This window comes from Adelges cooleyi, unplaced genomic scaffold (genome assembly GCF_023614345.1).
Source record: "Adelges cooleyi isolate 19-005CV unplaced genomic scaffold, UGA_ACOO_1.1 ACOO_flye_CR_arks_rails_tigmint_CR_PRNA_40, whole genome shotgun sequence".
NCBI classification, from domain to species: Eukaryota; Metazoa; Arthropoda; class Insecta; order Hemiptera; family Adelgidae; genus Adelges; species Adelges cooleyi.
This window is the reverse complement of record NW_026096079.1, coordinates 305,930-321,275: the sequence shown is the minus strand read 5'-3', so window position 1 is coordinate 321,275 and position 15,346 is coordinate 305,930. Positions and strand designations below refer to the sequence as shown.

Here is a 15,346-nt window from a genome sequence, read left to right as displayed (position 1 = left end):
CAACAGGTAATGAAAATATTATCATTATATTGTTAATTACGATATATGGGTGTAACTATGACAGTACATTTTTATAGACAGACGATCAACCCTTATCGTATCCACCCCTGCACAAGACTAAATATTAAATTTTTAAGCACATCATTGCTGGTCCCACGATAGAATGGAACTATAACTGGTTTGCGCATACTATCCACAGATTCGCATCGAAGCGTTTATTTAAAAATGATTTTATCACTTTCGGTTATAATAAAATCTGTAGACCCGCGACCTTTCCGTGCCCACTATGCCCCCACCCCACTGTACTGGCTTCTTTTAAATTTCAAAGATTAAAACAACAACTTTTCAGAAAATCAACGTTTCTTTTTCACACATTTAACCACGCGGAGTCCAAACAATTTTTACTTTATTAATACGGAAACGTTTGTGTATTTTTAGTACCGGAAACGAGACGGATATATCAAAAGCGACCACCTGCTATTTGAAAAAATCTGTGCCCGGAATCAACGGCGGTCTGTTGCTGATCGAAACGGGCGTCAGCCAACCGTTTTACTATGTAAAAATGTGCTGTGTCGAGAGAGCCAGGCTTGCCAACAACAGCGACGAACCCGATGACGACGAAGAAAATCAACAACAGGTAAGAGCAATACTGTCGTCGATAAGTGGAACTTCACGTGCATCATATAATGTACAGGGTGTCTGAAAAAGAATGGCGGGGTTTCAAAACGGCTCAACGTAACCATCGTGACCATATAATGTATAATATTGTATGGTGATAACCGTATTATAATCGCGATTGTCAAAAGTGGCTAGTACACGTGCCACTGATTCATAAAAGTGGTTATAATTTCAAGTTTTATGTTAATTTTAGTGATTTTATGACTTTTTCGGTTTTTACTAAGCAAAACAATTCAAACAAGTACACAGTTTAATTCTTTATAAAATTTTACATTGACGGTGGTAGACTATTGACAAACGATTGTTCTGTTTTACACTAGTTTTGCGTTCAAGAAAAATACAAAATGAACTATTTAAGAAAAAAACTGTATTTTTTAATTGCTGATTATAAAATGTTAAAGTAAATTAAAATTATTAAATTATATACCATTGAAATCGTTATGTTCTGTAGTTTTTAACAGTGTATTATTTATCAATGTAACACTATTTGCGCAAAGAAGATTTATGAGCACAAACGGCTTAAATGTATAGATCCCAAAAATATGGTTGATTCATCCAACGTGTAAGACGCTGATTTTCTCTGAATTTTACGCTTCATTCTATTCAATTCAATTCATTCAATGATTGCGATTGAATTATATTTAATGATACTTGGACACTTCTAAAACTATGTAGGTATAAAATAAGTACATAATCAAAATCTAAGTCAAGGAAAATTCATAGCCCTTTATAGTTTGGTGGCATCTATTTCGACCACCATCTACAAGACTTCATTTTAAAGTACCATTGATGTTCCCTTAAACGAAAATGATACAAATAAGTAGTAGAATGGTAATAGTATTCCAAAGAAACGTTTTTAATGAGCCGTTTGAAACCCCACAGTTATTTTTGAAGCACCCCCCCCCCCAAGTGTAATGTAATTATTATTATTATTTTTTTTTTTCATTTTAGTACACTCTTCTCGATCAGTCCGAACGAATCGTGCACAACATGCATTTGCATTCGTTCACGTATGATTTTCACGTGCGGATATTGACCGACAGACTTGGCAAGTTGATAAAAAACGTCAACAACAACCGTTTCGTCGTCGTCGTCGGTCCCGGCAAACAACAATCGCAGCCTCAACAAACGTCGTCGGCGCTGAACAAGAGCGCTGCTCATCAATCGAACAACGCGTCCAGATCGGCCCACGTGCCCAAGATCAACGCCGTCTCGGGGTTTCTGGACGATTTTCTGAGATACTACAATCAGCCGCCAACGTATTCCCGTTGTCTAGTCCAATCGAGTGAGTTTGCCGTTGCGACGACGGTCCGACTCCAGTATTTAGCACAAATCTTTCTCAGTTCCTACCTTGACTTTTTGCTATTATACCAAATCAAAAAAAAAACACAGTACAGTGGGGTCGGGGCATAGTGGGCACGGGAGAGGTCGCGGGTCTACAGATTTTATTATAACCGAAAGTGATGTCTATAAAAATGTACCGTCATAGTTACACCCGTGTATCGTAATTAACGATACAATACAGGGGGTGTTTCAAAAATAATGGTGGGGTTTCAAACGGCTGTAGGTCGTGAAGTATTATTGGCCATACAGCGCTCTGGTAGGAGGCTCGAATGAAAGACGGAGTTGTCGAGTTTCCATTGACTGCCACTAGATGTCTCTCAAGCCCTACCAGAGGCGCTGACGGTCCAATACTGCACGACCTACAGCCGTTTAAAACCCCGCCATTCTTTTTCAGACACCCTGTACATTATATGTTGCACGTGAAGTTCCACTTATCGACGACAGTATTGCTCTTACCTGTTGTTGATTTTCTTCGTCGTCATCGGGTTCGTCGCTGTTGTTGGCGAGCCTGGCTCTCTCGACACAGCACATTTTTACATAGTAAAACGGTTGGCTGACGCCCGTTTCGATCAGCGACAGACCGCCGTTGATTCCGGGCACAGATTTTTTCAAATAGCAGGTGGTCGCTTTTGATATATCCGTCTCGTTTCCGGTACTAAAAATACACAAACGTTTTCATATTAATAAAGTAAAAATTGTTTGGACTCCGCGTGGTTAAATGTGTGAAAAAGAAACGTTGATTTTCTGAAAAGTTGTTGTTTTAATCTTTGAAATTTAAAAGAAGCCAGTACAGTGGGGTCGGGGCATAGTGGGCACGGAGAGGTCGCGGGTCTACAGATTTTATTATAACCGAAAGTGATAAAACCATTTTTAAATAAACGCTTCGATGCGAATCTGTGGATGGTATGCGCAAACCAGTAATAGTTCCATTCTATCGTGGGACCAGCAATAATGTACTTAAAATTTAATATTTAGTCTTGTGCAGGGTGGATACGATAAGGGTTGATCGTCCGTCTATAAAAATGTACCGTCATAGTTACACCCGTATATCGCAATTAACGATATAATGATAATGTTTTCATTACCTGTCGACTGTCGATTCACTCACACATAGCAACCTAGAAACTGACTACGGCCAAAGTGTAAATTTACCCTATTTTTGGGGTTTTCCTTAATAAAAAAAAATTTGACTACAGATTTTTGAGAAAATTGTATATGTTAAAATGGAACATTTTAGATCTACCTTCGGTCTAATTTTCAGATCTAAATGTCAAAAACCTTGCTTGAAAAAGTGAAATAAACAAAAAAAAATCTATCTCTTCTAAGGCAAAGGGTTTATGATAATTTTTTGGTTTGTTAATGTTTATCGATAGTACTATGTTTGAAGAACAATTCATAAAAATTTGCAACATTTTCTACTATTTGTGAAAAAGTTATAGAGCATCGTAATTTTAAGTAGAAAATGTATACATTTTTTGGGTGTTTTTCTCGATTTTCATGGGGAAGGGATGACTTTTTTAAATTTTTAGCCTAATAAAGTACCTTCCAGGTATGATTTCTGATCTATAGAGTTACTACACGAAGAAATCGGTTCAGCGGTTTACGAGATATCGTGGGTCCAGACACAAAAATAAAAAAAAAATAAAAAAATAAACACATCATTGTAAAAACAATACCTTTTCGGGTCCGCATCGAAACTAAAAAGACAGTATTATCATTCCAAATAGAATACAATATTGATATAATTGTGTTTTTCAGATATCTTCAGACGTACCCAGATGCCGGTCACCGGGCGACAATTGTACGAGTACCTGTTGGCCAACAGTAACGCCGGAGAAGGCTCGGACGGCATGTCTGTTATTAAGATATCGGGATACGTCATGGGCGAAGGAGACAACGGTAAATCTCTGTTCGACGACGATGGCGACAACGACAGCAGCGTCGCCGATGATAACGTTCACAATAGATCATCGGACAACGGTCTTCCGACGGGTGTAGATTTAACGGTGAGCTATATTCAATTATTTTGGAATATATGAACGTAATAAATGTATTTAAACAAATTTGTTCACTTCAATTTACCGTGTGTTAAAAAAAAAAAAACAACAACATTTTATCTAATAACTATTAACAATGTATTTAAATAATTTTTACCTTCGGTGAGACGCTAAGAGGTTATTGGAACAATGTGTTTTTATTTTTTTTTATAACTTGCTTGGAGCAGTTTTTACTAGAAGGTGTTTTTGTTAAACTGTTGACCTTTTTAAATGTTTTTTTTTTTTTTGTCCAGGACTATGTGCTAGTACACCGTATGAGCAACGACATGCTGCATTTGAAGAAATGTCCGAGCTCCGAATTCGATAGTCATCTGGGCGGATCTGAATCGGATCTCCACGAATCTCGATCGGACTGCGGTTTCGAAAATTGCAATCTGTACGACGCCACACTTGTGTTGTCGTTGTCGTCGAAGCATTGTTCGGGTTTGGACGGCAGTAGAGACGTGCCGCCGACGGACGGCAGCAACGAAATAGCGTTGTCCTATTACGTTCTGTTGACCGTCGACGAGAACGTCGATTTGGAAAACAGGTAATTGGTCATTTTTGATCTGTAACATGTCATGTATTAAAGAAACACTTGTGCCGACTGCGGCAGCTAGATGGCGCTAGCTGTACTAATTTTTCCAATTTTCAGTAAACAAGAGAAAAATATTTTATATTAAATAATTTCTCTCTAAATCGTTTCTAGGAACGCAACTCATATGGACAGGACTGGTCATCAGAGACACAGCACGCCCATTCAAAAACTGCACGACCAACTGAGCAACGTGACCGTGTCGACGAGCGTTCCTTGCGGCAGTTACAGTTACACGATGGCGTCGGATTCGGCAACGTGTTGGGGCGGCAGTTTGGACGAAATCAATTCGAACGTGTGGTGTCCGACGCCTCCCAACACGCGACAACGGTGGAGCAGCCCAAATCAAAACGACCATCTGTACAACCATCACAAGTACAAAGTGCTCAAGGATCACCTGACCTGTTGTTACGGACAAAGAGCCGCGGAGTTGGTAGCGCAAACCGTCGATACGGCGGCGAGTCGTTGCCGAGTGCACATGCTGTGGCGCACGTTTAGCTTGCAGTCCGACCAACAAGTAAAATATACTTCTTCTTCAATTAATTGGCCTTCACGCCTGCCCTGAGAGGTTTTGCCGTCGATACCACGTCACCGATGCGGTCTATTCCTGTCTTGAACCGTATCGACTGTCCGTTCGTCCACTCGCAGCATTTTATTTCATTTTATTTTGATACATTGAAGTGCAACCTAAACTATTATCTAGCTGTACCTACGTCATATAATATACTACATTCATACATTCACTATTTTATAGTGTAACATACTTGGAAATTTCCAGTTCCGTAAAAACGTAGCACAGCTAGGAGTTGTTTTGTGGCCGTTACGTTTCTCTGATTTTGTTACAGCGAGGAGAACGGTTGGGGATCGAATAGGGAGGCGGCAAATTTTGTTTAAAATTACACCACCTAAATGTGTATAATAACTTTGTCGTTAATAATATCCAATAACGATATTAATATAATATTTTATATTTTTTAGAAATCCGGATTGTCCGTGTTGTCGTTCGACGAGCTGGAAGAACTGGTTACGAAGGCCGGACTCATCGAGCCGTTGGCCGTGTACGATCCGAGAATCGGACCGTTACTCGAACAGCTGTCGGTCGGACCCCAGTGGTTCGGCTCGTTGCACAAACTGCTCGTGTCCACATCGCAGTCGCCCAGGCTGACGACCAGGTGTCGCCTGTACAGCAGTTACAACGCCGAACACCAATATCTGGTAGTGTTGCCGGCCGCGGCCACCGACAACGTGGACCAGGTGGACGTGTTCGTGTTGATCAGCAACAAGAGCGTCCGCAGATCGGGTCAGCCGATAAACATCGTCTACAGGAAAGCGTGCAACAACTCGACGAGCAGCCTGGAGAACATCGTCGAAGCCGTCGGACGGGCCGTATGTTATTTCGTATGGCGAGCCGCCATGTCGGCAACGGCCAACGTAACGCCCAGCGTTCCGTCCAATTCATCGCAACAATAGAACAGCGGACGGACTCGCAACGTGTCCGGCCCGTAAAACCGTTTTTTTATAATATTACTAAGGATGTAATATTAGTATGTTATTTTTGTTATTGTTACCTGTTATTGTTCGTGCCATGTTTCGTTTTTAATTAATTTTATAATACATAACAAAATATTGTGTCTAGTCAAGAGTAGAAAAAAAATAATAAAGCGTTCGGACCGTTTTTTTTTTTTTTTTAACGTAGATAACGGCCATTAACTGATTTTTTACACCGGCTGTTGATTTGCTCCAAAGTTACACTTTTTTTTTTTTACACATAACCGACTGTCCGTATGATTTTTTTGATATATAAATTTGATATTTAAAATGGTGTACACTAATCCGTTCAAAACAATATAATATTAAACACAATAATTCGATTAAAGGTGTCTCGTTTGTCGTTAACGAAAAATTGGCAATAAAATGTTTTTTCCAAGCCTTTTTCGGTTGCTCGTTGCGTTTCAACATAATTGAAAATCTATATAGAATGATTTTTTTTTTTTTTAGGGATTTATCTATTTCCCTCGTATGTATATTATTTTGTAAATTTACTATCGTAAGTCTGATATTATGTAATAATAATAATAATAATAATAATATTAACAATGCAGTCATTTGATTTGTCTATGAGTGAGACTTATAGTACAATAATGATATTATTATAAGACAACTGTTCTTTCGTTCCATTATTAATATACTTTCATTGCATTGCTTATTTTGTTACCAATAATATTATTTAAACATTTATAACGTTTAAGAAACCGCCTATATATTTTGTTTTATATTTTCCAAGTATATATTATAGTAAACAATTGTTATACCATTATAATATATATATATATATATATATTATATATTGCATAATTATTTTATGAAGTTTTTCGGAGTGTGTTTTCGTGTGTTGTTTGAAGGACTATAAATTTCTGTTTGTTGTTATACCGTTGTTTTTTTTTTTTACTATTTGTTTTAATCCTCGATTGTATTTTTTATTAATGTTTACAGACAGTACAAATATTATTGCATTTTTTTTTTTATGTAATTCAAACGATACAATTGAAATTTTATACAGGTTTTTTCATACACAATATGTGCCAAACCGTGCAATTTTATTTTGTTGTTTAAATGTTTTATTATTATTAGATTTTTTTTTTTATATACAATGTGCCATATAATTTTATGTTAATATTATGATGTAGTTTAAACGAAGAATTAATACGTTTTTATATTATAATTATTATTATTATAATCTTCCTTACAATGTGTACCAAAAGGATTTTGCGGGTTAACGTTGCGACTGAAATAAAATATGATATTGTATTATAAAAATATTGTAATTTGCCATGCCAAACGTGTTTGAATTTTAAATAAAATTTAAAAAAAAAAGAGATATTAAATTGTTAAAAATTATTATCATTTCAATAGTACAAAATATGTTAATATTTAGCCGTGTCGCTGTATTGACAAATATCCAATTATGTCTACCGTGACTTAAAAAAAAAATGATTTATTACTAGAGACTGAACAATATTAACCCTTAAAGAAGGGTTATTATTTTTTTTTAAATTTGATTTAGAAAGTATTTTTACAGTATTAGCAGGTATGCCAAGTACACATCGCATTATTAATAGATTTAACATACGTTAAATTGGTAAATTATTATCCAAACTAAAAAATTAATTCAAACACTAACATTATTCCCATTATTACGAAAATTTTAAATTTTATTTAGAATACATTATTATCATTACGTTTGGATTTACAAATATCAAAAATTTACCATAAAATCAAAGAGTGATAAAACTTGATATTTAATTAATTAGTAAGTAAGTAGTATAGTTTAGTAAATTTACAAAGTAGTCAATTTAATGCGTTTCTCGGGTTGAAAAAAATTGTATGTAAAACGACATTTGTTATATTGAATAAATTTAACTCGAACGGATTAGATGGTTACGTTTTTAATTTTACTTTAAAATTACAATTTCGAAACAATTTGAGTTGTAAGTCTTTAAACTATTCCCAAAAAAACATTACATTGAATAAGTACAATTATTATTATTACATAATGTTGGAATATTACAAAATTACATTAATAAATTCTTACAATCGTCAAGTACATTAATTGCCTAGTATTTAAATAGCAATGTGGTCAAACGAGGAGGATATCGTTAGTATTTACTCCTTAAAATGCGCTGTGCTGGCCACACAACATACAGCGTTAAATGTCAAAGCGGTATCACAGCAGCTATATTATAAGATCTCCACCTCTTGGTGGTATTTCGGTATATTTTTTAACATATTTATTATATCATGAACATATCGACCAGGTGTTTTCCACATAAAATAACAATTCAATAAAAATCAAATCTGTTTTGTTTACAACCAAACTTAAAAGAATCGATCACGTTGTATTTTGTTATGTAGGTATTGGTTTTACAATGATGTGCTTTGTTTAATTTGTTTGTTCTGTATCTGGTTCCACGATAAACTACCTAAATTTATAACTTCAAAGTAGCGTTTTGCACCAATGTAAAATAAAATAAAAATATGAAAAGGGATTTCACAGCTAAATACTACACCATTTGTTGTATTTCCTTTTAAATAAATCCAATACTAATATATACATTTTCAAAACATATTTTTTCTAATGGCTAATATGCACACTACTTGTAAGTAGTACACGCGTTTTAACATGTTTTTGTTTTTTGTTTTTGTTCTTTGTTCTTGTACGTGTTTTTAACAAAACACACATACCAAAAAAACACCTTTACACGCGTAGGCTATTGTAAATATTGCCATATTATTTATATATACATGATTACCATTGCTTACCAATTTTGTGCATTTTCTTGTGGTACATAAAAAATCACTCCTTCACCCTTTAAAATAGGGGGGGGGGGAATGGCAACGGTTGGATTAAGTGGACATTTGTATGGAAAATGTAGTAGAAACGATGCCCCGCCCCTCTTCTTTTTATGGCAGAAAACAGTTTGTTGAAATATAAAACATTGTTTTCCTCGGATTTGATGAGAGTAATTTTTGGCTTAAGCTCGGAAACACAATTTAAGTTGTAATACGCATAAATAAGCAGACAAATATTGTGCGCTTGTATGAAAACAACATGTTTTCCTGTAAAACTAAAACAATATACGCGCGTGGCCTGTAAACGACGTCGAGGTGGAATGTGTGTATGAAAAACAAGTGCCATCTTTCCACGAAAGGAAACACATTGAAACATTGTTGTGAACGATTCAAAGCCACACGAATCGTTTTAAACGTATATATATATTATTTATTAGTATTTTTAAACATTATTTTCTGTTTTTTTAATTATATTTTAACACGAGCTGATGATTTTTTAACATTTTCTAAAAAAAGACATTGGCACAGACATCGTGCCATATATTTTTTTATCGTTTTTAGACTAGTCCGAGTCGTCCGAATAGTAAGATGGGTTATCAAAGGTGCCCCAGAATGCATACATGTCTGGTGTCTGTACCACTGCGTGGGTTTTCTTGTTTGCAGCGAAGGTGGCCAGATCGTCCGGGCCAGACTGGGCGCAATGGTTTTTCAACAGTTCACCGTACACATGTACATCTATGGCGACTAAAACCAATACAGATATTTCCAATTTAAAATATACAGGCACATTATAGGGTCTCGTGGGGGGGGGGGGGTTTTGAGCTTACACATATCACTTTTACATGCCGGATGGGTGTCCAAGTAAGCGTTCACGATTTGCCGATCTTTTGCGGATTTTCCCATGTACATCCAAAATTGCATTACTGAAATGGTCTCGGATTTGGTGTACGGTTCGCCCAACCATTGTCTAACATCGTCGAAAGAATTTTTTATAACCTGAAAACATTGTCCGTAGACAACTCAAACGTTTTTTCAATCATTGGACGGATTTTTAAATCATAAATAATTTGAAGAATTATCGCTGTGATATTATATTTTCCCTCTTCGGTATCGTTACCAAACTTATAACGATGACTCGTAACTCGTTATTACCATTAAAAAATAACAAAATAATTGTATCGTTGTTTTATTGATTATTGCTCTGTAACACCAATCTACACGAATTGATTTTAAAGGTATCGATGAAAATTTAATGATAAATTAAAAAAAAAAAAAACGCTTTGGCAGATTAATGATTATGGTTATGTTTGGATTTACGAATAACAATGATTAATTATTAACTCGAAGAATGATAGAAATTTACTATTTAGTAATTTACAAAGTAGTCGAACTAGTACATTTTTGGGCAAAAAAAAAAAGGAAAACTTTTAATGTATCGAAATAATTATTAAACTGAAATGATGAGGTTACGATTCTTACATCGTTCTAATATATTTATAACAATATCAAATAATTGTCGTAAAAAAATAGTATAAATTACCTTTTTTTCATTTTCTAGTCTGGCAGCTGTTGTCTCTTCGGGTTGGTCCGGTTTAGCACAACTACTTGTTTTGGGCTAGAAAAAAAAGCGTTCAAGTAAAACTTTACAATATAAATTATTTAGCATTGATATTGTCAGAAACCTAATAGTTTTAAAATAATTGTATAAATTACTTCAGGTTCAGTTTTCTTTTCGGGTTGGTCTGGATTAGTAGAGCTACATTGGTTGGGCTAAAAAAAGTTTTGAGGGAAACATTATTTATATAATTATATACAATGAATGTGCCTCAAAAGATAAGGTTAAGATTGTAACTTAAATCTACTAGAACAATATTAACAATAATAAATAGGTACTTATTTTTATTATAAATATTTATGGCAAGATTATATAGGAAAACTTTAACTTTTATATTATAAACGATTCAGCATAATGTAAACCTAATAGTTTTGAAATACCTAATTGTATAAATTACCTCAGCTTCAGTTGATATCTGGTCAGGTGCACCTGGAACTGCAGCTTCATTTTGGTCAGTTGTATTACAGCTAGCAGCTACGATAGTAAAAACTAACAAAGTAAAGAACTTTAAAGACATTGTATTTTTCTGAAGTTAAACTCTGAGCTAAAACGAATGACTTTTAACGTCTCTGAACGCCTGTTTTATATAGCATTGGAATTTGTACGCATATTTGAACAAGTATAACACAAACAAGAATACATTTTTTTTGTGTATAAACCATAAAAACATATTATAACAAATTTTACAGAAAATAGGTCAAAATTTGCGTCGGCACTATATTTATTTAATAAACTTCCATGCCGTCAAATTTGGAGACTATGGATATCTGAGCTACATTAAGTATTCTAAATGGGTAGAAAAAATATCATTTATCTACTTCAGCGTCTAGCAGTATACTTTTTTGTCCTTAAAATAGGGAAAATCCTGCTTAAAACATATTCCTGAATAATTATTCCTTATTTGCCCTTTTATTTTTTAGACTTTGGAGCACATTTTTCAATTCCATAAATGTCTAGGCAAAATGCTTGTACAATGCTGTACCGAGCATAGTATAAAACACTTTACTATTACTTTGTAAAGGTTTAAATTTATGATCATTATATATCTAAGACCTAAGAACCAATCTAGTTAAACCGATGACACTTTATATAATTTTTACAGTGAAAACAAATTGTAAGCTTGCTAAATGAATGTGTAAATGTAATGTAGAATAGGTAAAAATTAAAAAAAACATGGTGTCACTTGAAGATTATTTTTGATAGTAATTTAACATTCAGTTATAATATTTTTGGAAAACGTGTGATCTCCCCCAACCTGATATGCTTTGACCTCACTATGCTGGTATTTTAAAAGAAAAAAAAAACATTATTTTGTACATTTATTTTGATAATAATGTGCTGACGGCTGACGAGAATAAATTGGGTAACTTTTAACTTAAGCCAATTTGTTTTAAAAAGAGTGGAATTACATAATTAAATTCTTTTTTCCCTAAAGTGGCGGAAAAATAATTTTCAGGGACAACAAATTCTGCGAAATCATAAAAACACGAGGCATAATGTTATTTCAACATATTATTGTATTATATTATGGAATAAAATATCAATTTTTTTAGTGATATAGTTTCGTATTCGAACCACTTGTACAAAGAAAAACAATTACTACAACAACAACAGCAGAAAACGCAAAAACCATTTCAATATGAATAGATTTTCAATTTAAACCTAAACATCTGAAAAATATCTGTTTATACTTAAATACCGGCGGTGATATTCAATTTTGATAATAAACACCCAAACCCAAAACTAATAAAATTGCAAATAGTAAATAGGTATATTGTAAAAAAAACAACCAAAATGTTACCAATAAAATAGGTATTGAAAAAACTCTTAACGGTTTTTGAAAATCTTGTTATTGAAATACGGTCATAGCAGATGTTATTATTTTAGCGTTTACTTTTGGTCTTTAAACATATTTTAATGTAAAGTATTCAGTTTTTTTTTGTTTGTTTTGATACATAGGCTGTGCAAAAAATTGTTTACTGGTTCTGAAAAACTTGTCGTTACTGCAATAGGGTCACAATAGATGTTATTTTACTACCTATTTATTTTCAAAAAAATACTCATTTTAGTTATACAGTTTTGTACTGTATATAAAAAAAGCGAAATAAAGACTTCCTTCTAACAGTTATGATAAATGTTAGTAATCATAATTTTCAGTCTTCAGATAACAAAACAATTACTACTGCCAAAATTCGAAACGCGCCCAAAAAAAAAAAAAAAATATAAATACAACATTGACAATGTAAAATGATAAAAAATTGTAAATACAAGATGTAAAATAATCTTTTGGCACATAACTGGTATTTCACCTAGATCAAAATATAATTGGCGTAGGCAGGATTTTGTTTGAGGGGGTTGGCTAATCTTCGATTTTTGCACTTTAATTATTATTGTATCCATACTATACATGTAAGTGTGAAAATTGAATCTTCATAACGGGTTGGCTCATTCTTATCAACTCATAGAGCATAGTACGGAACAGGTTTTAAGAAACTTATGACCTCCCCCACTTGTGACACCACTCCTCTGTACTGGATATTAAAATATATTTTGAATGTTAAGACAGGAGACATCTATTCCATTTTTGAAAAAATTATAATATTTTCCTATATGTAAAACTTCATTTAAAAAAAAAAAAATATTACTTTATTTATTTTTCCTAATTTAAGCATACTTATGTATGAATTCAATGTTAATTATTATTAATATTATTATATTTTATTGCGAGTCTTAAAAGCAGTTCTTTGTTTTTTTTTTTATGTGTAGTACAGTACATTAAAATAACGTCTGCTGTTAGCCTATTACAGTAACAAATTCTTCAGAAACCGTGAACAGTTTTTTTAAACATCTGTGACCTATAATACATCAGCATTATCATCATGTAGCAATGTTAAGGCAATGGAGCTCCGACAAATTCGCCATGGTCTATATTCTAATTTAAACATATTTATTTACAAATATATTGAAAATTATGATTACCTAATATTTATCATAACTGTCAGATGGAATTTCGCTTTTTAATGCACAGTACAGGGCTAAAGTTTGAAAATAAATACTAAAATAACATCTGCTGTGACCCTATTACAGTAACATCGAGTTAAGAAAATATTATAATTAATATTGACAAAAAAAAATGTATGTTCGTTTGTTTTTGACCACACCACTATCCCGTATAGTACATTTAGTAGATTATAAAATTTCAAAACATTTAACAATATTCCGCTTTTTTAAACTATTTGAATACTATTCTACACAAAACGAAACAATAACTACTAATAGGTAATTAATATTATTATTACTAGTCAATGTAATTTGATTTATTAAAATATAATAACTTATAATATTATTTTTGTTCAAAAATGCCCACTTTTGTGAAAAATATAAAACAGTTAAATACTTGTTTAATAAAGTATTGCTATTAGCTGATATGATATGATTTTTACAATAATATAATAAAGGTTTGCGTTGAATTATCATCCTCTCCGGTCCACTACCTCAATGTCTTAACTTCCATTACTATTCACATACTAGTCATAACTCCAAACTATAATTTTTAATATAAATTATCTTATTATTTTTTACATGTCACTACACACGACGCGTTCAATATAAAGATAAAACCAAGTTTTACACAATAATAATTCAAAGACAAGAATGATTAAAACGACACTAAGTGTCAATTAGATAGCTGCGTATTACAATTAATTACTGAGGTCCCAAGCTTACTCACTAGCTTACTTTTATATTAAACTAAACGATTACCAACACATGGTTGTGGGTATGTCATCCACACATACCCCCCCCCCCCCATTGAAGTCTAATTTTAAAAAGGCATACCCTAAAGTTATTATTGGCTCATATCCCTTTGATTATGCTAACCCTGTCTTGATAGACCAAAATATTTTTATCCAATGGTTATGGCACCTTCATTCTCATTGTCATTTTGATTACGCCAATTATTTCTATTATTGCTATAGCCTGATTTTTGTTTTCTTTCATTGGCAAGTTTTTTAAAGCATTTTTCGTTTCATGATACCCCTTCTAACAGTATTCACCAATCCGTATTGTATTTGTAGATTTTTGTGGTCCGTTAGCATTTGGACTCCTAAAGTTTGGATTTCTAAAGTTTGGGTTGTAATTACTGGAATGACCTCTACATTGTGCTCTAATATGACCGGTTTTGCCACATCCATAACAGCGTTTAATATTTTTATCGTTATAATTTTGGTTGGGTTGTTTAAATGTATTTCCATTTCTGTTAAGATTATTTTGAACATATCTATCATTAAATGATTTTTCTTGTTCAGAAGCCAGAGAAATTCCCACCTCAAATGCTGTAATGTTTCTTGCCCTTAGTATTACGCCTAGTGAATCATGAAGCCGATTTATTAAAATAGCAAGTGCTTGTTTAGCTACAGTTTCTGCAATAATTTTGCTTTCTGTATTCGTTTTACCCATATTTAATGTCCCAGTTAATTTTATTTTGAATATTTAATATACGATTCCCAAAACTAAATACTTCTTCTTTTGACATTTGTTTTAGATAACTTAATTGCATTTGTAGACTGCGAATAGAACTTATATTACCGAAAATATTTTTAATTGACTCCAATATTTGTCAAATTCGATAAAACGTATAGCATCATACGCTTTTTCTGACAAGGCAGCCATAAGCGCCTTTAAAATAATAGGTTGCAGATTTTCTTCAATATTTGACCAGACAAAATC

General features: G+C 33.2%; 2 protein-coding genes across 8 annotated transcripts in view; one reads left to right on the top strand and one right to left on the bottom strand.

The window, feature by feature from the left end:
• LOC126841666 (uncharacterized) overlaps positions 1 to 6,858 on the top strand; it is a 46,748-nt gene extending 39,890 nt beyond the window's left edge. For both annotated transcript variants that reach the window (XM_050578261.1, XM_050578260.1), the window contains exons 37-42: positions 439 to 637; positions 1,630 to 1,963; positions 3,781 to 4,028; positions 4,313 to 4,608; positions 4,768 to 5,170; positions 5,632 to 6,858. In XM_050578261.1, the coding sequence (XP_050434218.1) occupies positions 439 to 637; positions 1,630 to 1,963; positions 3,781 to 4,028; positions 4,313 to 4,608; positions 4,768 to 5,170; positions 5,632 to 6,123 (1,972 nt within the window). In that variant the 3' untranslated portion in view covers positions 6,124 to 6,858. The remainder of the gene's footprint in view (positions 1 to 438; positions 638 to 1,629; positions 1,964 to 3,780; positions 4,029 to 4,312; positions 4,609 to 4,767; positions 5,171 to 5,631) is intronic.
• A 2,599-nt stretch (positions 6,859 to 9,457) lies between these two features.
• On the bottom strand, positions 9,458 to 14,343 carry LOC126841654 (uncharacterized). 6 transcript variants are annotated; one of them, XM_050578236.1, is made up of 6 exons: positions 14,062 to 14,343; positions 11,016 to 11,107; positions 10,717 to 10,773; positions 10,544 to 10,618; positions 9,831 to 9,999; positions 9,458 to 9,747 (listed from the first exon to the last, which is right to left on the bottom strand). In XM_050578236.1, the coding sequence occupies exons 1-6, from the start codon at positions 14,093 to 14,095 to the stop codon at positions 9,566 to 9,568; spliced, it is 609 nt and encodes a 202-aa protein (XP_050434193.1). In that variant the 5' UTR covers positions 14,096 to 14,343; the 3' UTR covers positions 9,458 to 9,565. The 6 variants fall into 6 exon arrangements, with proteins under 6 accessions (XP_050434193.1, XP_050434195.1, XP_050434196.1 ...); XM_050578238.1 differs by having other exon boundaries at positions 11,016 to 11,092; XM_050578239.1 differs by lacking the exon at positions 10,717 to 10,773.
• Positions 14,344 to 15,346: the final 1,003 nt, after the last annotated feature.

What these genes read in the sequence shown, in the direction of transcription:
- LOC126841654 (XM_050578236.1), bottom strand. Translation starts at nt 14,095, where the DNA reads ATGATAATTCAACGCAAACCTTTATTATATTATT. An exon ending in AGATATCAACTGAAGCTGAG is followed by an intron (nt 10,774 to 11,015) that starts GTAATTTATACA and finishes AACTTTTTTTAG; the next exon opens with CCCAACCAATGTAGCTCTAC. An exon ending in GACTAGAAAATGAAAAAAAG is followed by an intron (nt 10,000 to 10,543) that starts GTAATTTATACT and finishes CAATGTTTTCAG; the next exon opens with GTTATAAAAAATTCTTTCGA.